This window comes from Chelonia mydas, chromosome 9 (genome assembly GCF_015237465.2).
Source record: "Chelonia mydas isolate rCheMyd1 chromosome 9, rCheMyd1.pri.v2, whole genome shotgun sequence".
Lineage (NCBI taxonomy): Eukaryota > Metazoa > Chordata > Testudines > Cheloniidae > Chelonia > Chelonia mydas.
Window position 1 is genome coordinate 31191848 of NC_057855.1, and position 26646 is coordinate 31218493.

At 40.9% G+C, this 26646-nt stretch overlaps 1 protein-coding gene across 1 annotated transcript in view; it reads left to right on the forward strand.

Moving 5' to 3' along the window:
- Nucleotides 1–26646, forward strand: part of SLC9A9 (solute carrier family 9 member A9) — a 310159-nt gene that overhangs the window by 206339 nt on the left and 77174 nt on the right. The window contains exon 13 of the mRNA XM_037908590.2: nt 26075–26123. Within this exon, the coding sequence (XP_037764518.1) occupies nt 26075–26123 (49 nt within the window). The remainder of the gene's footprint in view (nt 1–26074; nt 26124–26646) is intronic.

Genomic DNA, 26646 nt, shown 5'->3' on the forward strand with positions numbered 1-26646 from the left:
CACCACAGCAAAGCATTGAAGGACAACTGCCCTTAATTACTGAATACTGCTGCCGCTGAGGCAAGTAACGCTGCCCGGCCTAAAGTTCTGGCCCACCGTTGCCCACGTTTCCCTGAGAACGAGCGATTTGCTCTAACCCTAAACAAGTGGTTTAATAAATGAATGTCATGAACACATTGAATGTTGTGTTGTCAGTGCAGCCTGAAACCCGGGAAGAGTTGCACGACTTCAGGGTTTGTTGTGAACATTTCACACAGTCCTACACATGGTTGCTAGCTGTTCAAGACCAGAATCTCTCACCTTCTCCATGAAGATGCCACTGTCAGTTATTTAAATGGGAGAAAGAGGGTTAGTGGCCCAGGAGAACACCTGGGCTTATGTGTCACCCTCCCTTTAAAATTCAGGACTGTGATAGTGAATCCCCGAAGGGCAGAAAAGCTATGGTACTCATTGGTACCAGGCCTATACAACTATTTTGTAATTGGTTGTCTATTACAAGGTTCATTAAGACACATATTTGATAGTGTACTCCTTAGAAGCAGGGGCTCTGTGCTGTAGTATGAGCTTTTAACATTTAGTAAACAGCTAATTTCACTGTAACATGAGCTTTTTATTGTTAATTATCATAGAAGAAACAGCCCAACAATAATTTGCTAGTCAGTATATCTGTGAGATTTAAATGGGAAAATTATCTCTTGTCTCAGCAAGGAAGTAATTGATTTCAATGCACTTAAAGATATAATACCAGTTGCTGCATGTTCTTTCTTCCATCAAAGATCTGACACCATTATGTCATTGATATAAATGGAATCTGGAAGGTGCATCTAAAATTCTCTCCCTTTTGCAAATTCTGGCTTTTTGTTAACTAAATGGGAATGTATTCCAGGTGAAAAATAGGCCAAAGTCAGAGTTACAGTCCAGGTCAGTGCCCGAGCCTTTCATTTTGTTTTTCTTTATAAATGTCTGTACTCAGTCTTTTCTCACTTCATTGCTAATAATTGAGATTTTGCTAAACTGGAAAAAAAAATCACTCTTTTAAAAAGGCTGTCAAAATAGAGGTCAGAAGAGTCTTTATTGGAAGGACATCTGTTATTGCAGTCAACTGAAGTTAACTGGAAGGCAGCTCATGGTACTTGAAACTAAATGTAATTAGAGGAGATGAACTAAAAAAAGAACTGTACATTTAAAGATGCCTTGCAGTGCATTAGATATTTTTTCCCCCTAGACTTTAACAACTTCTTATACAGCCACATAATATCAAGTATCCTAAGGGTAGTTGAGGTAGGAACACAAAGAATCAACACTTAAGGCAGGATATGTGTGGCTTTTAAATCAGAACTTCACATTACATTACATTTAATTCACAAACACAATACAAAGCTGACCTGCAGCTCTTATTCTTTCACTAGGTAATGATACTAATGCTGTGCACTTACGTACCATGCTCTAGCAATGAGTCTCATAGTCCTTTAAAAGCTTATACTGATAAGAATCTTAACATCCCTGTAAGGTGAATAAAAGAGGGGTTGTTTCACCTGCCACTGCTCTATAGCTACCTCTGGGGTGGAATGGAACAGCAGTTTTAACTCAGCATCTTAGAATAGAACCTAAGGAAGAACACTGTATGCAATTGAAACTGAAGAGGAAATGGAGGTAGGCAAAATGTAATTCCTCTTGTTTTGTCTGGACATTGGGGTTAACACCCCATTCTTACAAAAAGTGACATAGGATCTTTGTTGACTGCCTTTGATCAAGGGTCTGTTTTATGTCTCACCCACTCCTGATTCAGAGAAGAGTGCTACCTATGGAATCATTAATGCCACTTGACTTGCATATAGGTATTCCTTGGAAGATTTCCATTCAGTTGCTGAACCATCCCAGCCCACCTTTAGCTAGTGAAATGAGCAAAACTTAGTATAAATTTGCTTAATAGTAGAGACCCCCATTTCCAAATGGGATTTGACACATGGCAAGTTAAAGATCCCCGTTCTGCATTTGAGGGTTCAGATTGGCATTTGGATAGCTAAACTGGGCTTAACAGAAGTACCAGTATGAGCTCCCTAAAGTAGAAATATGAACCCTAATTTAAGACACCCAAAGTTAACTAGTGGCCCCATAGTGGTTAAACTTATGGACATACACTTAAGGTAAAAATTTTTAAAAATGCCTAAAGGTCCAGATTTTTAAAGGTATTTAGGTGCCTAACTCACACTGAAAGTCAATGGGACTCAGGCTCCTAAGTTTTTAAGTTGCTTTTGAAGATGGCTCTTAGGGCTTGTCTACTCTGCAAGCTAGTGCACTATAGAGTTACATCCTGGCTTGCTGCACACTAACTCACTATGTAGGCAGGCCCTTGAGGCCAGATTTTTAAAGGTATACAGATGCTGCAACGCCTAATTGACTTGCAAGCCTAATGCTCATTTTCAAAAGTGATGTAGGTACTTAGGGCCAGATTCACAAAGGTACTTGGCATTGCAACACCTCACTCCTAGGTGCTCTGCTGTCTAGTGGAATTCTCAGCTCCAGATTACGTACCCAAGCTCCGCAGGCATTGTAGGGGGAGTTAGGCACTTACTAAAGGGATTTTCAGAAATCAGCAAATTGAGTGTAGAGCCACCTAGCTAACCAGGAGTGAAATGAAAAGGGCCAGGGAAAGAGAGAGAGAGACTCTGTATCACAGTGGTTGGGGCACTTGCCTGGAATGTGAGGAGCCAGTTTCAAGCCCCTCCTCCAAAAGATGTCATTATTATACAAACTGGAATAGCTTTAATTTTCCTACTTCAGAATACCCAATAGTTTGGTAGTTAGGGCAGCCTCCTGGGACTGGAGACCTAGGTGCATGGGCCCACTGGTGGAAATGTATATGTCTTTGGGGATTTGGGGTTAGGCGGCAGCTGCGCAGTGGTTTTGAGGATGTCAGTGGTGCCTACATGTTGAAAGCGGGTGAATCTGCCCCTTCGTAACTTAAGTCAATTAGGCATTGCAATGCTGGGTGAAGTAATGCCTAAATACCTTTAAAAAATCTGTTCCTTAAGCATTTTGAAAATTTTACCTTTACTGAAAATGATATGTAGAAACGTTCTCAGGTCATAATAGGGAAAGCTCTCGAGAGCTTCAGTATCTGAAAGTCAATGAACATCCGTGTATTGATTTTTTGATCAAAAATTACATTATATGCTTTTTTGTACCTTTCTTTTCAAGCCAGGCTTTTTAACTCTTTCAAAACTGATTAACAATCCAGCCGCGCATATAGACAATTTGATTCCAAAAGAGAAGAAAATGCAGCCTAGAACTAACTCTAATTTACCACTACAGCAATGCTGTACGCTTAAACATTTGATGCAAGAGAGAGAGAAGATGCTCATTCCCCAAAAGGAGCAGTAATACAAAAAGTGTCATTAATTTATCCTTCCTCTGGGCTTCTCAGCCCATTCTGCCTTCTCATTTCATCTTTTCAACTGTAAACTCTCCGGTGCAGCTTGTACAACACCGAGCCTTGTACCACCCTGAGCATACTGCCAGCATGTAACCAATAATAGATAATTATCCAAAACCCTTTTCAAAGCCTATTTTATTAAGAGTTTTGCAAGTAAGCACTCTCCCTGGAAGTGATGAGAATAAGAGTTTTACACCCGGTATACATTAGAGCTAGCCCTGGCAGCTCTTCTGAAGTGGTCATCTTGTGTCTGAGGGTGTTACAATCTTACAAATATCTAGATTTGACGCAGTGCTCCCTCACAGTCTTATATTTACTTATTTGGGTGGTGGCTATTATGGGCACTGCAGTGTTATGCTCTCCTCCCCACTATCATTAAAGTTTCTTGCTCTCTTTAATAAGCCATAAAGCACAAGACAGTGTAGAAATAGCATATATTTATGAGCAGCATTGGTTGAGTTATCATACACACCTTGTCATGGTCCGGAGAGTTAAATAGAGCCCAGGGAGTGTTAAACGCATAGAAAATGGATAGCTTGTGATTGATTCTCAGCTGAGGTAGATTGTCATAGTTCCGTTGACTTCAGCAGAGGTAACAATCTACAACAGCTGGATCTGGCCCCTTGGCTTTTAGGTATAGCAGGCTTTGGGAACTTAGGATGGGGCCTGGTGTCTCGGGACCACTGTGTTTGTCTTTCATTGTCTTAAACAATCTGTTACTTGCATTATCTTCATAGCTTGAACTTGGGTGTTTACTCATGGATGCTACACAGTTAATCTGCTGTTTTGCCAGAAGGCAAATATGCATGGGGAGTGAAATGAAGTAACATGTCCCATCTTAGCTGTAGTGTAGCTGCCACTTTGCAACACGCTGCAAAGTAGCATCAAGACACAAACAAAACTAGTCTGAAGTGTGTTTATGAAACACCGCCTACCTCTCTACTTGGTGCTTCCTCCCCACCCCTACCCCCCTTCCTGGGCTCTAGGATTGCTCTCATTTCAAATGGTGGGGAACAACACAACAGAGCATCAATTGCTCAGTTCGGACTTTATGCTTATGCTCTAAATGGTTATAAAAGAAAAGCTTTAAGGAGTCTCGCCAAATGCTCCAGTAAAATTATAAAGGCTTAATAAATTAAAACAAAAGTGTTTTATCAACCATAACTCTAGTGTCACAGAAAATAAATAGTATTTAACAAATGGGTGACTAAACTTCCCCTGGGGTACTCATAAAAGGCTCATAAACACCAGTACAGGCAGCAAGAAATCTCATAACAGTAAATGGCTGGGAAAGAGCCCCTAGCAAGCCAAATGCAGAGCAAATAAGAATTTTAATTCCGTTCATTACAGAAAGAAAAATGTTTGGCTTTTTTTTCTCTGATAAACTGAATTAGAGAGTCAAGAGCTGTGTATCTTCTGCCCACTTGCTGGTATAAAAGTAAATATTGATGATGTTTAAATTTCCATCTTTTGCATGATCAGCAAAATGTTACTGCATATTGCAAAGAAGCTGCAAGTTTCCAAATTTTTTCGAACAGAACCTAACAAAGTAAGTATGCACTCAGGGTGAAACTAACCCCTTTGCAGAGTCCTACACCAAGGCCTATCCATCACTTATGTCCCAGTTAAACCCATGACCCTCTGCCGATGAATGAATTGAGTACTGAGCCATGCATATTTAAGAATATGTGAAATAGAAATACAGGAGAAGCTAACAGCACACTACATCTCCATTTTGTGTGTTTTCTGGAACTTTGACAAGGGAGTCCAGGAACAATGGGGGTAAATGATAATGGTGATAGATAGATCCAGCAATTTCTAATACTAGCAGCTATTTGCTTCCTTTGTAGAAGTAAAGAGCACCTGAAAACCAATACAAACAAAATTAGAATTTGTAATATTCTGTAGAGTTCTGTCACACTGGCTGCTGTGTGATTAATGAAAGACATGTTGTAATGGATGAAAAGATATCTGATCCAAATATGCCAGATGCATCAGAAAACATTTTCTCCCTCTGCAACACCTCCCATAAGAACATGATTGAGCCCAGTGCTTTTTTGGATTGAATGCACACACAAAGATTAACAGTAGTAACTTCATTAGCATTACCCATCATTGTAAGTGATTCCATCAGGTCTTCCCAATCAGTGACTATCCTAGAGACAATATGATCCTGGCATTTTGTTTTGCCAAGAATACTTCATTCATACAGAATGTTAAAAATACCATACAATTAAAGTGATATGGTAACAAAACTCTGAGTAATTTTACTATTCAATAGTGTCACTAAAGCTCTTGAGAATCCAAACACCAAGGAGATATAGCAACTCAGCCAGACAAAGTGTTCTATTAATCAGTATTTTAGAACACAGTATCTTACAAGATGACATTATTGTTTATGTAATTGTCCCCTATGGAGCCTGTATGCTAGTGGTTTTCCCCAGCATTAAAATGCATGGGGAGACAATTGCTGACACTGTACACACTGAGCAACTTCTGTTTAGGCAAAGCTCTCATACTCCAGCCCACAGTGCTTTGCTCAAATGACGTGTTTCCCTGGGTTCCTCATTATTAATGTTTTCCCTATAATATCAGGTTAAAAAGGAAAGTGAAACAACCACAGTTAGTAACGCCCAGTCAGTTTGTGGCTGAGCTTTCATAGAATAATGAGCAATTTGTAATTTCACAATTAAACTTTGTGTTGATATGACAGAGTTACAGTTGACTAACCATCCACTAGTATGTAGTATCCACTTCTGGATTTAAAAATGTAAGCACAGATCCAGATGTGTACCTAATGAGATTATCATTGCAATACATGCTCATCATGTACTGACCTCTTTTCTAGACAAGGCTATTTAGTATGCATGCCTAAAATCATTACAAAAGATCCTAGATATCATGTTAAAGTGCATCTTTGGGAGCACAACATGCTATATAGCTCTGTTAGACTAAGCCCATTGAGGCAGAGAACATCTTTTTGTTCTGTGTTTGTATACCTCCTAGCACAATGGAGACCTGCTCCATGACTATGACTCCTAGATGCTATGGTAATACAAATAAATAATAATATTATGCAGTCTTTGGTTCAGTCAGTGTGTGTATGTACATACATGCACGCCCACTGACTATATATATGCTCTCAGTTTCTAGCATAGGCCCCTACCACTGTTTCTTGCAATTCTAACCATCCCAGACAGCACTTACATGAAAGGGCTTAAAATTGTGACTTACATAAGAACTTTAAGTACATGCAGCTGATTCCAATCAACCCTATGCAAAGAGCAGTTTAAATGGCAGGATTGTGGCATTGACTGCTTGTGTCAGTGTTTCAGAACAACTTGCTATCACCAGTTGCCAGCAGTATTTACACAGATATTCTTATAGTGATTATTCACTAGCATTACAACTGCTAAAATAGGTAGGATTGCGGTAACATACACTTGTTGTCAAGGCTAATTCCGCACTCTGGCACTTCAAGTGCAGAAGATGGGGGCCCGCAAGAATTCTAAAAATTAATACTGGCCACTCCAGGCTTGTATTAAACTCCCAAGGTTACAGCTTCTCTATGACCTCGGATGGGTAGATGCTGCCACCACCCAAATGCAAAAAAAACCCTTTGAAATCAGAAAGGCGCACTTGGGAATTCCTTCCTGTGGGGTAGCCTCAAGCCCTTTCATCCCCCCTCCGGGGAAGAGCTGAGAAAGAAAAACAAAGGAAATCAGCTGTTGCCACCAGCTAATTTAACAGCATATGCACAAACCTCTTAGGACATCAAAAATCCAATCCTATTCTTTAAAAAGGTAAATTTTATTAAAAACAAAAAGAAAGAAAATACATCTGGAACTTGGGCTTTTGCTAGATTTAAAAAGCCCACTTACAAAATTTAAACATCAAGAATAATCTTCTTGAGGTCAATCTTAAAGATTACAAGCAAAACAAAAAGCATTTGGGGTTAGCACAGAGGAGTCCACAAGCCAATAAGAAATAAACAGAAAAACCTTTCTAGACATCCCCTAATGTACTTACATATCTGGGGTTCCAGATAAGCAATCTCTAGGTATGATCTGATGGTTTTTCATATCTGGCTTAAGCTTCTCACAGCATAACTGTTCCCCTCTTTCCTGGAGAACCACAACAGACACAAAAGGGAAGTTTTTTTCCCATTGGCTCTTTTGGTCAGGTGCCCACTCCCTTTCCTTTACCTGGGAACTTTTTTTACCCTTTACAGGTAAAGCAAACAAAGAATAGCCACCCAGAGGGACTTTATAGCTAACTGGCTGGCTGGGTGTCCATAAAAGGGAGCTACCTCTCCCTCCCCCGCTTCATTTATCACACTCGTCTTTAATATAATTACCTCCAGTTTGCAGTGGCTGTTCATGTGTCTGCGCAGAGTACCAAAGGCATGAAAGATCACATGTTTGGGATGTGCTTCCCCGTGCGTTAGCCTAGGGAAGATGGAGCTGGTCATCTCATTATTTAGACTAATGGCTCACGAGCATTAAAATGTTTTACTTTGGGTTAATCACATTAGCACTAATGTAATGCATCTACAATGGCCTGGGATTCTTTCCAAAGCTGTACTGTTTATGTTCAAGGAAAATAAAGGAACAGACACCTAAAGTGACATAATTCACTGGAGGGAACTGTTATTTCTGAGCCAAGTTTTAACCCTAGCCTCATCCATAGGAAATTGTCAAAATGCATCTGGCCATGGTTTATTTTTTTCATGCAGATCTTTTGTAAAGTCAGTTCTCATTTTTCTTGACTGGTGAAGCCCATTAGTAGTCTAAGTAAGATGCCAGCAAAACAGCCTAATTCCCGTTTTTTGTTTTTAAAGTGGTATTCATCTCTGTAGAGTTAATAAAAGTAGTAATTAGGCTAATTAGGCAAGGGGGGGTTGTTTTGTGCAAAAATGATTCTGCTTGTGGTGTGGCAGTGTTTCTGTCTCTTTGCATTAGCAGAAAATACATTTTAATAATGTTCCACAGTCGATTTTATGAATAGAGTTTCAGACTTGTGTGCAGAGCATTTGATCTGCAGAATTGCTCACAGCATGGGAAGAGCTATGATGATGGTAAACCTCATAAAGCATGTGGATGTCTGATCAATGCTAGTGCTTTGTAGATTGGCTGTGATTGCAAGCACCATAGGGAAAGGCCTTTGTATATTCATGCCTAGTCATTTTCTAACCTCTTAAAATTCCCATCATGGCAGCGAAAAGTACCTGACATCATTATGGTTCCTTCCCTCACCATGCTGGTCATTTGTCATTAACACTAGCAGTCCACCTGTTAGTCCCATTGGATGCTATTAAAAAACATAAGGTCACTTAACTAAAGGTAATTGAAGTCGACTTATACAGTCTGAAAAGACTTGGATATTGTTTTTAAAATACTATGTTACAGTAGTGTGAGCTTGATGGCAAGCCACACTGTCACGTCAGGACAGCCTTACCCCTTTGTGCTGTGATCCTGTCAGAACTCATAAGCCAAGCTTGATTAGCATTTGCTGGACCAGTACTTGGATAGGAGACATCTATGGGCACGTCTACACCGCAATGTGAGCCCCTAACCCCCTATGTCTACAATGCAGTTGTGCTAACTCAGTGCTCAGACCCAGGGTCTCAGGACTCTGCTGAACTGGAGTTAAACTGGATCCCAGGTCCAAGCCCTATTGCTTTGCAGCATAGATACAGCCCCGCTTGGCTTGGGTCCTAGGAGTCAGATGGAAGTATCCCACAATTCCATGGGGCAACTTCCTAACTCTTCTCTAGCCTAACAATCTGCAATCCACTCTATTGAAAACTAGAGTCACCCCCTTTGCAGCAGCTCAAGTCAGCGTTAACTCATTCTCTTCTGATCACCCATCTGCAAGCACACTGTCAGACAGCCTCCTGATTTTGCAAATCGATCAAGCCTTCTGCAAAGTGAGCTGCTTCTCGGTAACATGTAGGGCAGGCAGTAAAGTTTTTCCACTGTGCACCACAGTCCTAGGACTGGGGGGTGGGCGCCAGGGACTCTGGGATATGGTTATTTTGACATGGGTCTCTGCACTGCAGTGTGGACACCAGAGCCCTAGGTTCAAGCATGGGTCAGAAAAGTCTTAACATAGAGGTTAAAATACAATGTAGATCCTCAAGCTCATGGTTCCCTAACACAGGTCAGCTGAGTTGAGTCCCACTAACCCTGGGCTTACACTGCAGTGTAGACATACCCTATGAATTCTCTAGTTATTACAGGAAGTGGTATTGGTGGTTCAATAAGGGGCAACTCTTCCCTCTGAGTCAGTTCTGAACCAGTGCTCCAGCATGATGTCAAGGGATAATATGCTGCTAGAGGTACAATCTTTCAGATGAGACATAAACCCAAGGCCTGTAGGAATTAATGATCAATTGGCAATTTTACTAAGAGGTGGGAAGTTACCCCCAGTATCTGAATTATAATCAAGCTTCAGTACATTCTACCTATCTACATTTCTCTTGCAGTTTACATATTGAGTATTATTTAGTTGCAGTATTATTCATTTCCTTTTAAACTATTGTGTAACTGTGTGCTGTGAAACAGTTGCCACACTTTTCCTCAGAGGTGGCTGCATTTCAACGGTGAGAGTGAAGTGATCCCTCCATATTTAGAATGTACACCATTCTGATATGTTTGTAAAGCACTTTAGGATGAAAGGTGCTATAGAAGTGTAAGATCATTATCTTTAAAGGAACTCTATTAACATTACTGGGCCTTTAAAATGTGTTGTTCTATGTTATAGGTGCCATGAAGGGTTTTTGTTTTGTTTTGTTTTTTTGAAAGAAATCTTTGTTCTAGCTTGAAATGTTTAAAAATAATAATAATAATAGATTTTCCACATTACCCAATGAACAGAGTGATGCACCTATGTTAAGGGAAGAAATATATAGTTTGAGAAGCCTGTATATCTGCAATTTCCCCCCATACATACCCACAACAATAAAACAATAAGCGCTATACGCAGAGAAAATGTGATTGATAAGGGGAGCTAGAAAATGTTGATGCCACAAAACTGGAATGACCACATTATTTATCTCATCCAGTGTTAAGACACTATGCAATTGCCTCACTTTCTGTAGCTCACTCTCTCAGTAACAAGAACGGAAAGAATTGCTCCTGAGGCAGTTATACACCTAAGCTAGATGGTAAAATGGCAGGAAGTAAATTGTTTACCTTGTTCCCGTGGTTCTTGTTGTTAGTTAAATGAGTTTGTCCACAAACCATTCTCTTTCCTCACTGAATGGCACATGGCACCAAGAAGTAGAAATGCTGAGTGCCAGTGAATCTAGTAAGAGAGCATATGTCTCATGATTAGTGATGCCAACTACAGTGAGAGAGGTAACATTAAAATGATGCTACTGAACCTGTCTGACTCCAGTAAGCAAATCCCAAGAATGCTGGAGGGATTCTGAAAAGGCTGAGCGTGGCCTTTGCAGAAGCACTCGGTATTGGCCTAATGCTGCTCCCATTGAAGTCCATGACCTTGCCTACAGTGGAAGCCCATGCTGTGTGCTTTTGAAGATCTTGCCCTCAGATTGCAACTCCAACTCTATCCGAAAGCCATAGAGGGTGAGTTCAAAGGGAAGATGGACAGAAGTGTGCTTTGCTTTTTTTTTTTATCATGGCAGATGCAGAAGCACTCTCTATATAACCCATTCCTTACTGATGATAAGGAGAGAAAACAAAGTTTTGCAGAAGTAATGAAAATGTCTGAGTATTTGTGTTCCTTGAAAAAAACTGTTTCTGGATAAGAACACTGAAAAAAGAGGAAACACTAGAGGAATTCGTAACTGATTTAAACCTCAGAGGTCATTAATCTGAATTTGAACTAGGTAATATACATTGTTATTAAAGGCCTATTTTTATTATTCATTTTTTCTATTTATATTTGCACCAATAAAGCAGGTATGTTATTCCAGAAAGTGCATCTATAAAAGGCAATAAGTAAATAGCAAGTAAAAATAAAAAGCAGTATTGCAAACTGAAATTCAAATAAAGGCCCTAGAGAGAGAATTGGAGCATGTGACTGTAAAGACAGCTAAACAAGTAGGTGAAATATGTGCAGAAAATTAAAACACAGGGTAGCAGAAGGAATCTTGCAAGGCTAGGCAGTTGCCATCAGGGGCTCCTAAGCCCCCTAGAGTAGATGTTGAATAGGACTGGGAGGAAGATGGATTCCTGTGGGACTCCACAGGTGAGGGCTTTATCGGTGCCATAAGGAGCCACATTTCCAGTTGAATCAATTTTAAGACACAGGAAATGAGAGTTGGGGTTTGAATCCAAACCTGGATCAGAATTCCTTGCAGGGCTCTATGCCTAAAATGAATCAAAGCAAAACCCCTGATCCAAACAGTCCCAGATTTTGGGAGGGGGCAATTAGACATCCAATTCCAAAATCTGTGACTCAGGTACTCCTCTGGTTAGTCTATAATGCCCTTTACCTTGGGAGTAGGCGGTGGCTTTGTAAAATGACTTGGAGGCTACAACAGCATTAGGTGAAAAATAAACTTGAGCCTCGTTCTGTTCTTGTGCATGCTGACTTCAGTGGAGTTACACTTGAGTTAAATGGATGTAAGTATGAGGACCCATTGTGTGAATTCTGAGGGTTATAAATACTAATTGGGACAGCTCTCTAGGTGAGTAAAGTTTTAGGTCTAACAATCCTGACAGTGTCCTTTAAAAACTAGATTGACATTAGCAGACAACTCAAACAAAAACACAGTAGCAGAAGAATTCCTATGTAGGAAGGTTAAATTTCCCAGTTAATCATTAGGAAACAAGGTCACCCTTCCAATATCTAAAAATACATATGTTTCAGTCCTTGAGATATCTAGGACTTGAACTTAAACTGATCTAGAGATGAGCTGATGTGGTTTAACATAGTACAGATTCAGTTCAAGGGATCTTTGCAGCTTGTAGACAGGTCAGTGGACATAGGGGGCCAAATTCTGGGTTCCGTCTTAGCACAGCAACTGGAAAATCAGTGCATCTGATTCCCTGCCATGGAGGTATCCCCAGATGGTATACAGTAACCACAGTGTCTCTTATGCCACTCCCTCTACTTGGCCAGCCTCAGGAGGGGAGGGGTACCATAAAGATGGCTTAAAGTTCAGATGTCACCTGGGATCTAAGCTATGGTTGCCATTATCTGGCAGTTTCTGGTCATTCAGTGAAGTGTGTAGAAGACACTTCTGGGAATGGAGTAACAGTGTCCAAAACAATTTGCTGCTGTTCTGGTGCCTCGGTCCCAGAGGTTTCACCTTCAGGGAATAACAGCAAAATATATGGCCGGTAGACTGGAGACTATAAATATGCACCTGTACTTGTTAATGGACTAAGTTTAGAAATGTGGGACCAGAGGGTGATTGTTAAATACATATAGAAGCAGGCATATTCTATTTTTGGCTGTGTTTGCTAGGGTGTAGCTGATATCTTTACTAGCACCATGCAAAAGACTGGTAATGAAAGGTAGTTGAAACTCCCCAGATTTGAACAATGCACCCCAAATTTGCTAACCCTTTGTAAACTGGGACCACATTTATTTGGCGTCTCCCTCCACTGAAGTCTTCCAGAGGAATTACCTCTTTCAAATCTCCCAGTCCCACCCAAACACATACATACCCTTACAGTGATCTTTGGGCCTCACTGACTGTCCAATTCCCCCATCTTTATTCTTCAGGAGATGGCACCTTATTTGGTGACTGCTACTTCCAATCCAGGAAAAAGTGTTTTGAAGGGGAATAGAGATCAAATTTTCCCTATGAGTGCACAGCAGCAGAGACAGCAGGAAAGAATTTGGCTCCTGGTTCCTTCACCATGGGCTCCAGAACCTAACCTTTCCTATGCACAAAAAATTAAATCTCTGACCTGAATGGTTGCAAAACTAACCTTCAAAATATGATTCAGATGTAAACCAATGCCTGAGTATGCAGACAGCCTGAAACAATAGCTCTGAGAGAGCTACAAACTGCCCTTAGTGATTTCAAAGGGTATTAACTATGGAATGTACAGATGTTGCTAGACGCTGTTAATTATTTCACTGCTGAATAAAGCATACAAGAAAGTTGAGGGACAAGCACGTTTGGTGAAATCCACTAGTATGCAGGAATCAAAAGAAGGCCTATGCAGCATTTTGGGGTCTTCAGTCTGACTTAAGTTCTGTACAGGCCTTGTGATGTCCCTCAGCACAGGGCTAAATTTCACCAATTATGTAGATCTGCAAAGTCCGCTCTGACTGTTATATCATTATGGTAGCATGAGTGAGTGGATCTTGGGAGAGAACCATCACTTACTTGTTTTCCAGTCTAATCCCTGAGGCAATTACTGTGTCTATGGGGGCCAAATATATAACTTGTGCTTCCTATGCCAGCAAGAGTAGCAGAGAATGAACATCTATCATGTACCAAGCAGCCTGTCTGTGACAAAATAATGAACAATGTAACAAGCAACATCTGCCACTCACTTATCCCAAAATTAAAATGATCTTTCAGCGAATGTGTAGGCGGACAAACCTTAGTTGCTACTTTGTCACTGCATATGACCTAAACTCTCATTATTTCATAGTCTGTCAACTTCATATTCATTGCTTTCCAATGTGGCAGTGTTACATTATTCACCTGCACTTCCAGTGGTTTAAATGATGATTTCAGAAATTGCAATGGGCATAATTATTACACGGGTATCTTGTTTTAGTTTGCTTTAGTTTGTTTCATGTAGCTTTAGTTTGGTTTGCATACTTTTAAGCAGCATGTTTGATTACTCACTGTGTTACTCCAGTGTGACACCAGTGTATTTTCACTGATTTCAGTGACGCTACATCAAGATAAATGTACCACTGTGGTGAATCGGGTGCAAGACATTTATATTCATGTGTAAAGGCCCAATTCACCATTGCACTGCACCTTGTGTTGTCATTCACACGAATGCAAAGTGAAGGTAAAATACTACCTTGCTGATGTGTTAGCTTTCTATACCCTCTTTGCACAGGCATAAAGGCTAGCTGCACAAAGGGGACATGAGCATTGTAATGCTCAGTGGCTCAACTCCTAGGCACCCTGCTGCCCAGTGGAATTCACTGCCTCAGGTTAGGTGCCTGGGCTCCCCAGACATTGTAAGGGGATTGTTAGGCACTCAGAAGCCAGTGAGCTAAGCAGGTAGTCACCTGGACTAACCAGGAGTGAAATGCAGGAGAAAGAGGCAGGGCTTTGGGCCCTGATCCACAGAGATACTTAGTCACTTAATTCCCATTGATATGGGCCTTTAGGCACCTGGCTGACAGGCCAGAGGAAGGCACCTATCTTAGTTCAGAATTCTCAGCCATGAACCCTCTCCTGGGACATTAGCCAGGTCAGCTCTTTCTAGCAAAAAAAACAGAGAGAGAGAGAGACCGCAAGTGAGTGAGCATCCCCAACCCACTACAGCCATTAGCCCAGTGGTGCAGGCACCTCCCTGGGCTGTAGGATACCTATTTTCAAATCCCTGCTCTGCCTGATTTGGAGCCAGGCCTTGAACCCTGATCCCCCACTTCCCTGGTCACTGTCCTAATCACCATGATATTGGGTATTCTGGTGACACACACATATAGCCAGCTCACCCCAAAAGAGTCCCGACCTGCTCTCCTTTGGCTATCTTTTGTGTTAGGCATGCTCTGACAGTGCCTACTGGATCAGGTCATGCCGATGAGATGCTCAGGGAAGCGCCTGTCTGAGGGTTTGTCTACAAAGGACATTACTGTGAGGCGAGGGAGGGTGTGAATCTGCAGCACACGAGCTTGCCCCACAGTAACATCCTGTGTGGATACTGCTACAATGCACTAAAAGTTCAGCAGTGTGCTTTGACATACTACCCCATCAGTACATGTAGACGTGCACTGAGAATTCTGCCGTGGCATAGGTGTGAGCCTAGGCTCCAAGCAGTTCATTAGCTCTGGCAGCACTCAGACTTAAATGGTTTTGCACATGCCCACTGGTGGGCATGTAGGCACGCAGGGCTAGGCAGCAGCTCGGCAGTGCTTTTGGGGAATGTCGGTGTTAGGCACCTAACAAGGCAGTTAGACACTGAAGTCCCTTTGGGAATCTAGCCCTATATTCTTATTCAGGCTCTGTCTACACTACAACCTATGTCAGCAAAGCTTATTTCACTCAGGGGTGTGAATATTCCCCCCTCCCCAAACGACATAAGTTACACCAACATAAGCGTTCGTGTGCACAGCAGAAGAGCTTCTCCTGCAGACATAGCTTATGCCGCTCGTGAAGGTGTTTATTTTATTCCAACAGGAGAGCTCTTTCCAGTCGGCATAGAGCATCTTCAACACACATGCTGCAACGGCGCACAGCTGCGCTGCTGCAGTGCTGTATGTATAGACATGGTCTTTTCTCAAGCTTTTTTCGTGATGTGAACCACATCTTGTGGGAGTGTCCTTGGAAGCACTTCCCACTGCATTTGCAACTGCATGACCCACCTTCCCTCCCAGTCATAATTGCATGACATCTTTGTGGCAACTGCAGCAACTACTTACTTGGAGAGTAATATTAGGAAAGCATTTAATATATTTTTAGCTGTGTTTTAATGCAAGTTAGCATCTGGAAATAAAGAGCCACCACCATGTGACCAGCCAACTCTCCATTTCCAGCCAAGCGATCCTTCCTTTATCCTTTAGAGCTTTCTGAAATAAAAGTCCAAAAGTCAGAGTTTGATAAGTATAACTTTTTAGCCTTAACTCTCTATTGCCAGGCTTCTCTAGGTTTAAATCAGACTTTTAATTTTAAACATATTTGTGTATGTGAGAGAGAGAGAATGTATTATCCACATGGCAAACAACTGTCATAACCGTTTAGGAAGCATTGTTTGCTGGTGATTTACCTTAATCCTTCTTGGCAAGAAATTCAACTTATTTGCTCTTACTTCTGTGAGCCGAAGAGCAGTTGTTTTCCCTGTTTTACCCCTCAACCTTTCCTATTTATTTCACATTTTAAACCAAGGTATTTTCATTTATTTACAGCATCAACCTGGGTTGAACATTAAAGACTTGCATATATGACACAATTCTCCATGGTGCTTATGTCAATCAAAGATTACACCACAGCACTGGCATTAATTATTGATACCATCTTGTGGGCTGAAGTGGAGAGTTAACAATACAGAAGGAAAGACTCTAGCTGTCAGTTTGTTAAGAATACAGATCACAGTTACTGCCAATAATGGACAAGAATAACGGCCTGAGCGATCATTATTTATCCTGAAGGTTTTTTAATTTCAATTTTAATGATTTATTAGAGATGGTGAAACAATCTCCTTTGGATTTTGTTCATGTTTCTAGCCTTTACAGTTAATAATTCTGTACTGACTGCAATATGTTGGTGATGGATAGCCACAAGCTACAAATTTACTCATGCAAAAATATTCAAGATTCACATTGCAAATGTTGCTTAATGGCCATCTTTGATAATTGGGTTATAAATCTTTTTTTTTTAAATAAGTTTCCCAGAGGATGTACTTTTTCAGATATAGGTTGGGATTCATGTACAGCTTTTGTTACACTGGGACAGAATTTGGAGGCTGAGGCTATTGCACGCTCAAGGTTGGTTCTTCCTTTAAAACCCCTGACAATGGGGAAAGTAGCCATTATTGTTTGTTACACATTAGTGCCATGAGGCTCCAGCCAAAACTAAGGCCCAGTTGCGCCAGGTGCTATACAGATGCATAGGAAGAGAGAGTTTCTTGTCCATATGAGTTTACAATCTACATAGACAAGACAAACAGGGCATGGAATAAAGGGAGTATTATTATCCCCATTTTACAGATAGGGAAATGAGATTCCCAGATTAATATAGAAAGTCTGTGGCAGAGCTGAGTATTGAATACAGATCTCCTGAATCCTAGTCTATTGTTCCTCTTGAATTCTAGATGGCTTATCTACCTCTGCAAAACCTCTTCCATTGCCTGAATCCTTGTTCCTTGGTTTCCTGAAAATTGCAAACTTTACACCTCTTGAACTGCCTTTGTCTCTAAGCTGACAGCTCCATAAATTCATGTGCCATCTGCTGCATGCTCATTGTCAGTATCCATACTTAAATCATGTAGATAATATCTCATGGGAAGAGTGTGTTTCTCACATTGAGACTGTTTCCCTTGTAAATCTTCTCAAGCCTGATGTTTTGCCCATTATACTATGAGCTTCATCAAAGAATCAGCATATAAAAGCAGAGCTTGAGGCTTCACGCCACTGATTAAAGTTGAGAGATGCAGTTCAGCAGTTAGGAAGACACTGAGGTTTCCTACCGCTCCACTGTAACATGTTAATCTATTCTACAGTGTCTTAGATTTTAAGTGAGGAAAGGAGGTAGAGCTATATTATAATTGTCCAAACAGTATCTTATTAATCAGCATTTTGGTTGGTTTCGTTTTCAGATTTCTTACTTATCCTTCCCCTGACAATTTGGAACTTATCTTTCCATCTGTTTTCATTTCAGACCACTGCTTCGTATTCAGTAACAAATTCCTCTTTTGTCTATCAGACACATTACAACTGCTGCTGAAAAAGAGCTGTCTAATGCACATAGGGATTTAAACAAGATCATTGATTTTAAGGGGTCATTTTGCAGAGTAGTGCACACTTCCTGGAAACAATAATCCCCAATTGCTAGAGACTGAAATTCAGATCCAGATTTTGAATACACCAAAGTTCAATGATGTTGGTATCCAGAATTTTGGTTCAGCACATTATAAAAGATAGGGGCCACTTGCAAATTTTGGTGTTGAGTTTGGATTTTGAATACTTCTAGATTTTGGGGCATTTTGATCTGAGGTCTGAAAAGGTCCTATCTCAAATAATCACCCAAGTACAATAAACCAAATGCATTACTAAGCAAAGGAAGACGTGTAGCACAGTAAGCTAATACACCAGTCTTTCATCTCAGAACGCTTGAGTTTCAATGTAATGTAGAAATGAGTCTAATCTCACTCTGATCACACATGGCCATTTACCCATAATACAAAGCCCCCACATATTTCATCTTGATTACCAGTCAAAATGCAGGAAAGGTCTTAACAAGATAACAGGAGAAAGCAGATAGCATTTTTTGATCTGGGTAGGGAAGACTTACATAGCACCAATGACTGGCTTTAATCAGTGGTATTAGCCTCTCAGTTTACTCACCGTTAAAATTACAGGGTGTGTGTGGGAGTGTGGAATCCACTAAGTAATAATTCATGTTCTTTGCAGTCCATCAAAACATAAAAATAACTTTTGCAATGATTCCACCTGCAGTGTTGTTATTGTAAGACTATAATATTGATTAAACTACATTTTTCCTTAGCATTTCAGGACTCCTAGATCAAATGTTTGACATTGAGTTCCTTATTCCTTATTTGAATTTGTCATTTCCATGATTGGCATCCTCTTTTGTGCAGTGTGGGTATCCTCAATTCCCACCAAGTTGAGTGGGCATTGAAGGTGCTCAGCACCTCACTGTGCTACATATCATTAAATACTAAGAGAAAGAATGATTGATTGATTAATACCTATTTCCTCATGCAACCCCTATTTTCCCACCATTCTCTTAAAAAAAGAAAGCACTAAACATCATTTGAGGCTATTGTGATTCATACAGAGACCAAAGCTCTAGTAATATTTCACTGTCTTCCTAAAGATGCAAAATGATGAGGATCACAACAGTACTGTTGTTTTTAACAGGGAAAGTGAGCCTTTTGTTAACTGCTTAGTTTGTTTCACAGAAAAAGCCATGTTCTCTGTATTCCTTCTATATAGGGCTAGTTATGGGGTCATCCTAAAATTTTAATGTCTAGGATGCAATTGTGCAAACAATGGAAAGGCAGAAAGGAAAGCATGCAGAATTTAGATATGGATATTTTGGCTATGAGGCAGGAGAGCGATGGTTACCGTAAACGAGAAGGGGAGATGAAATTACATGAGTGGAAAGAGCACTAAGTGAGCTGCACATGAGATCAGCGAAAACTCAGCTACTCTTTTGCACAGAGTTGAGGGAAAAATGGGTTGAAACCAGGGAAGAGAATTGAAATATGAGAGAGGGACAGAGAATGGGGAGCAACCAGAGTAGTGGGAGAGGCAGATGGGTGGGAAGAAAAGAAAGTGGAACAGCAGAGGAAGAGAGGAGGGAAATAATAAGAAAAACAAAATAGACAGGAAGGAAGGAAGATGGCCAGGGCTGGACAGGGATGGAAGGAGAATACAAGAGAAAAGAATTTGAATGTTAAGGCTGGAAAATGGGTTTTATTTCACTTTGCCTACCTGTGTTTTATGATACTTCTGGCAGAGAGGGGGAAGCTGAAGAACCTTAAATGGGGGGGGAGGGTGAATAGATTGGTATCAACAAGAGGTTGTTTGTGGGGATCTTTGGGTTCATCTGGCTTCAAGGTTGAAGGGGTTATACCAGAACTTTCCCCTCCTCAGTACAAAGACTGAATGTACATTTCTATCCTCACTTTATCAGCCTTACTATAGAAATGTATGTGGTAAGTTACCAGATGGTAAAGGCAATCTAGGAGTCACTCTGCATTTGTTCACCTACCATAGTTAGAACTCCTTGCTTTCGGCCCTACTGTTAGTTGTGAGATCCCAACGCTCTGCAGGTAAAAGCAGAATCAGGCCCCTTCTTTCATAATTAGCGAGCATACAACCCAGCTAGAGGACTGAAGAGTTATTCTAAGATTGCAAATTTTACTGGCAATAGAATGACAAGGCACAAGAATCTGCAGGATTGTGCAAGCATGCTAAATTTCATTCTTTTTGAACACGTCACATCATTTGTGATGCTTTGTATTCTTGCAGTTTAAAATTGCACTCCAGTGTGTCTCAGATACATCCGACTTAATTATACAGCCCAATATTTTCAGTAATAGGAACCTAACTTTAGGCACCTAAGTCTATATTTGGACACCTAAATAATTGGCCTCATTTTCAAAAGCGTGGTGTGGCCAGACACTCCCACTGAGCTGAGTGGGTCTCTTTGGGATACGCTTCATAAAAACATTAACATTTAAGTTATAAAAAAATCAGGGTGTGTTGATGGTGGTTTGATTTTAGTGTCCAAAGTTGTACTAGATGCTTCACAGAACAGTAAGGAACATGTAGCTCATGCCCCAAAGGGCTTCCAGTCAATGCACCAGATTCTGCGATCCCTACTCACACTGAGCAATACCTTACTACACATGTAGTCCCAACAATTTCAATGGGGTTACTCACATAGTAAAATACTACTCAGTGAGAGTTAGGGCAGAAGAATTTGGCCCTACACGTTTGACATCAGTCAATGAGTGAGGAATTGAGCAAGGAAGTATCTGGGTCACAGCAATGTGATTACATGGCTATTCACATTGGAAAGTACACATTGTGGTGTTCAGTTCAGGAGGTTTTCATCTTTCATATGTACAAAATGGAAGGAAGATGGAGATAAGAGAGTGAATATATTTGATTTGCTTATTGTGGGCTTTGTGGAAGAGGTGATTTTTCAGGCTTTGAAAGTAATAATCCAATAAAGAATAATATGGATGCCTTTGTTTGTGCCATATTGTAACATCTATTGTCTACAGAATAAACAAGGCAATAGTGCTGGCTATCTTCATAACTACAAGGATAGGAAATTATATATACAGAGGAGTTTAAATTCTGCAAAATACAGGAAAATCTGCAAAACTCCCTAAATCCACAGATTTTCTATGCCTGTTGACTCCTGTTGTCCCTGATTAGACAGATTATATCACTGTTATTGAAATGATATTGCAGTCGCAAACTCTGGTTCCTATTGGCTACATTTCCCAGCTTTTTCACATTTGGTATTACAGTTCTTCTGGGCCTGTGTGAAATGTTTTCCGTTGTCTTAGCTCATTCCATAATAAACGCATCACAACTCCACCACACATAATCAGTCACAACTGGCATTTTTCTCAGCTTCAGTAAGTTCAGAGCCGCATGAAGTCTAAATTACTCCTGTCCCAGGAGACTGATTCTTTGAGGTCAGGTCAAGCTCATTAAGGAGAAGAGAGTGCAGAGAAGTTTGTGTTGGAGCCTCTTGAACTGCACCTATCATGCATAAATAGACTTTGCTTCCATCATAACCAGAACTATAAGGGCACTTAACTATTGTGTTGCCAGTGCTTCCCCATGCTGGCAGTAGAATGATTGTTATGGGAGAGTCTACTTACGGGACGCAGATGGCTAAGTGGCTAGGGCACCAGACTGGGAGTTAGAAGACCTGTTCCTGCTCTTGCCATGTGACCCTGGGCAAGTCACATCACCATGTGGTGCTTTTGTTCCCCTCTGTTTAAATGTAAGCATGTCAGGGCAGGGACTGTTCCTTATGTTTATTTAACACAAAGGGTGCATAATGTCTATTGGGCCTCTGGGCACTACTATAATATTAAGTCTAATGGCAGGCTGAGAGTTAAACTTTCACAGACATAACTGTTCATATTTTTAATTAAATGGAAAGATCTAACAACTTGATTTACTCCAAAATAATCAATAGGTTAGTACCTTCTGCAGTTTTTCCTAGTAACTCAAAGGACAAAAAGTACAGTGAAAAATAAACATCTATTCATTCTTTTATCTCCTTCTTGAGTCAGCATCAGGATCAATGGTCTTAATCAAAGATGGAAATATTTATGCCTGGAGGACTCCAATTTTTTTAAACTAGGGAGTTGGAATAGAAACAAACTGCCTCTTCTTTTTTCCATTCAAAATTTACATATAAAAGTATCCACTTTGCTTCTAGTTCCTGTCATTGTCTCATTATGTGTTAGAATGTCTGTATAGCATTTACAGTAAAGAGCAATGAAACAAGTAATTGCTAAAAATAAATAAATAGGATTTTAAAAATGCATTTGTGATATGTTATAACAGATAGGAAAAAAAATATGGTAAAGCGGCCTTACATGAACATCTGGTGAAAGAATAAATTTTCTCTGCATCAGTAGATTCTGCATTAGCTCAGTGGATCTGATGCCTACATGGGCAGCTTGTCAGGGTACAGCTGGTCACCCTCTCTTTGGACATTAGATTTCAGTGAGGAAAATGTCTGTCTGCATTAGTCTTCTCTTACTGCTCTACCTTTCTTCTATGACTGTGGTCACCACCCCAATCATCCCTGTTACTTAGGCCTGTAATCTGATTATCATCTTTGAGTCACCCCTCTCTCTAGCTCTGCCCATCAAGGCCATACCCAAATCTTGTCACTTCTTCTCCATATAATCTTTAACATCCAGACTTTTCTTTCTGACCACACAACGAGAACTCCCACCCAGGCCTTCACCATCTTCCATCTCCTCTATGGAAGCCTCCTTCCCTCAGTCTTGCCTACCAGCTACTCAGATGATCGCATTCAAGTCCTTTCAAAAGGCTACTGCTAAGACCATCTTTCTGGTCTCCTATTTTGTATACTGTAATGCAAATAAAAATAGAATCGTAGAATATTAGGGTTGGAAGAGACCTCAGGAGGCCATCCAGTCCAATCCCCTGCTCAAAACAGGACCAACACCCACTAAATCATCCCAGCCGGGGCTTTCTCAAGCCAGGCCTTAAAAACCTCCAAGGATGGTGTCATAAATATAAAGGGAAGGCTAACCACCTTTAAATCCCTCCTGGCCAGAGGAAAAAACCCTTTTACCTGTAAAGGTTTAAGAAGCTAAAGATAACCTCACTGGCACCTGACCAAAATGACCAATGAGGAGACAAGATACTTTCAAAGCTGGGGGGGGGGGGGGGGGGGGTGAAACAAAGGGTTCTCTCTGTCTGTGTGTTGTTTTGTTTTGGTTTTTTTTTTTGCCCGGACCAGAGCAGGAATGCAGGTTAGAACGCCTGTAAAGAGTTAGATATGCATTAGATTCTGTTTTGTTTAAATGGTTGATAAAATAAGTTGTGCTGAATGGAATGTATATTCCTGTTTTTGTGTCTTTTTGTAACTTAAGGTTTTTCCTAAAAGGATTCTCTATGTTTTGAGTCTGATTACCCTGTAAGGTATTTACCATCCTGATTTTACAGAGGTGATTCTTTTACTTTTTCTTCAGTTAAAATTCTTCTTTTAAGAATCTGATTGCTTTTTCATTGTTCTTAAGATCCAAGGGTTTGGGTTTGTGTTCACCTATGCAAATTGGTGAGGATTTTTATCAAGCCTTCCCCAGGAAAGGGAGTGTAGGGTTTGGGAGGATTTGGGGGGGGAAGACGTTTCCAAGCGGGCTCTTTCCCTGTTATATATTTGTTAGACACTTGGTGGTGGCAGCAATAAAGTCCAAGGGCAAAAGGTAAAATAGTTTGTACCTTGGGGAAGTTTTAACCTAAGCTGGTAAAAATAAGCTTAGGGGGTTTTTCATGCAGGTCCCCACATCTGTACCCTAGAGTTCAGAGTGGGGAAGGAACCTTGACAGATGGAGATTCCGCCACCACCCATTCCAGTGTTTCACCACCCTCCTAGTGAAATAGTGTTTCCTAATATCCAACCTAGACCTTCCCCACTGCAACTTGAGACCATTGCCCCTAGTTCGGTCATCTGCCACCACTGAGAACAGCCAAGCTCCATCCTCTTTGGAACCCCGCTTCAGGTAGTTGAAGGCTGCTATCAAATCTCCCCTCACTCTTCTCTTCTGTAGACTAAATAACCTCAGTTCCCTCAGCCTCTCCTCATAAGTCATGTGCCCCAGCCCGGTAATCATTTTCATTGCCCTCCGCTGGACTCTCTCCAATTTGTCCACATCCCTTCTGTAGTGGTTTCAGAGTAGCAGCCATGTTAGTCTGTATTCGCAAAAAGAAAAGGAGTACTTGTGGCACCTTAGAGACTAACAAATTTATTTGAGCATAAGCTTTCATGAGCTACAGCTCACTTCATCGGATGCATTCAGTGGAAAATACAGTGGGGAGATTTATATACATAGAGAACATGAAACCTGGCAAATACTCACCAGCAACCGCACACCGCACAACAGAACCACTAACCCAGGAACCTATCCTTGCAACAAAGCCCGTTGCCAACTGTGTCCACATATCTAGTCAGGGGACACCATCATAGGGCCTAATCACATCAGCCACGCTATCAGAGGCTCATTCACCTGCACATCTACCAATGTGATATATGCCATCATGTGCCAGCAGTGCCCCTCTGCCATGTACATTGGTCAAAATGGACAGTCTCTATGTAAAAGAATAAATGGACACAAATCAGACGTCAAGAATTATAACATTCAAAAACCAGTCGGAGAACACTTCAGTCTCTTTGGTCACTCGATTACAGACCTAAAAGTGGCAATTCTTCAACAAAAATACTTCAAAAACAGACTCCAACGAGAGACTGCTGAATTGGGATTAATTTGCAAACTGGATACAATTAACTCAGGCTTGAATAAAGACTGGGAGGGGATGGGTCATTACACAAAGTAAAACTATTTCCCCATGTTTATTTCCCCCCCCCCCACCACCCGCTGTTCCTCAGACATTCTTGTCAACTGCTGGAAATGGCCCACCTTGATTATCACTACAAAAGGTTTTCTTTCCCCCGCTCTCCTGCTGGTAATAGCTCACCTTAAGTGATCACTCTCATTACAGTGTATATGGTAACACCCATTGTTTCATGTTCTTTCAGTATATAAATCTCCCCACTGTATTTTCCACTGAATGCATCTGATGAAGTGAGCTGTAGCTCACAAAAGCTTATGCTCAAATAAATGTGTTAGTCTCTAAGGTGGCACAAGTACTCCTTTTCTTTTTCTGTAGTGGGGGGACCAAAACTGGATGCAATACTCCAGGTTTGGCCTCACCAGTGCCAAGTAGAGGGGAATAATGAGTTCCCTGATTAAATAATAGTGGCAGCTTGCATCACAATGTTATAGATACCTATGTGTGGAACAGGAGAGGCTGTTGAGAAAGAAGTGTTGAAGCAAAAAGCAACTAAAGACCGGTGAGATATCTTAGTTTTTACCAAGGATGAGATTCTGGGCTGAGCCTCTCAGAGCCGCAGCACAAAACTCACAGCCCAAGAGAGGAGGGGCCTAGCACAGATTTAAGCCACGTTGAACCTTCCCCCCACTGAGCTGGTCCAGGGGCTGGAGAGGCCCCTGGTGTAACTATGCCCTGGAGGCCCGTTTAAGTCAAATTAGCCTCCCCAAGAATCTCTATGGGCTGCATACTGCCTGGAATCTCTAGAGCACTGTGCACTGCAGCCTCATCCTCAACACAATTCTCCTGCCCTCAGCATGCCACCGATGCCAAGAGTTGCAAGGAGGTCTTCAGAGAGCAGCCATACAGCTGTTTTCTGCAATGCCTGCACCAGGGGAATCCTCCTTGCCTAGATGTGTGTTTTTAGGGCTCCTTTCTGACACTCTGACCCTTTTAGCTGGCATACGAGAGTTGGAGTGAGGGTGGGGATCTCAGCCCAGGTATTATGAGCACCAGGTATAAAGTATTTCATAGTTCCTGCAAACTTATTGTGGACTTCTTTGATTTGGGAAGAGATCTTAATAATGTTCTGCCATTTCTGCACATTTCTTACCTCCTTGGGGCTGAGTGATGTGGTACAAAGAAACAGTTCTACGCACGTGACCATCTAATCTGCATTGAATCATTCACCATGTGTCTTGTTTTCTTTAATAGAGTTGGCATAGATCCAGATGAAGATCTGAAAGCAGAAACTGCAAGCCCGGCAAGTTACAGCTATTGATATATCTATATTGACTAGCATAATGTTCAGTCGTGTTTAGTTCGTGTTTCTCAGTGTAATAACTGGAAATCTTTAGAGCAGGGTTATGTCTGCTATAAATGAAGAATGTGCAAGTGCAAAATATGTGAAGCTCCTACTATTTTGTAACTCTTTATTGAGAGGACAAGTATGTACTGTACATTTTTCAGTTTCACCGGGGCACCAGAATAACTTTATCTGATACTGGGTTTTGAGGAATGCATTACAAATAAATATTGACCTGATGAAATATTAGTAAAACAATAGTGGAATTGCTACTATAGTAAATTCAAAGCTTGAATTAGCTATCAGCTGCATTTATGAAAACAAAAGATTTCAGAACGATGCTCAGTTCCCTGGATTAAACAAAGAAACTTTAAGCATGATTGAAATTCTCAACTCTGGCATCAGGGAAGGTCAGGTTGCTGACAATATACGTAGTCATTTTTAACATGAACATCTGAACATACATTCGGGTTAAAAACTA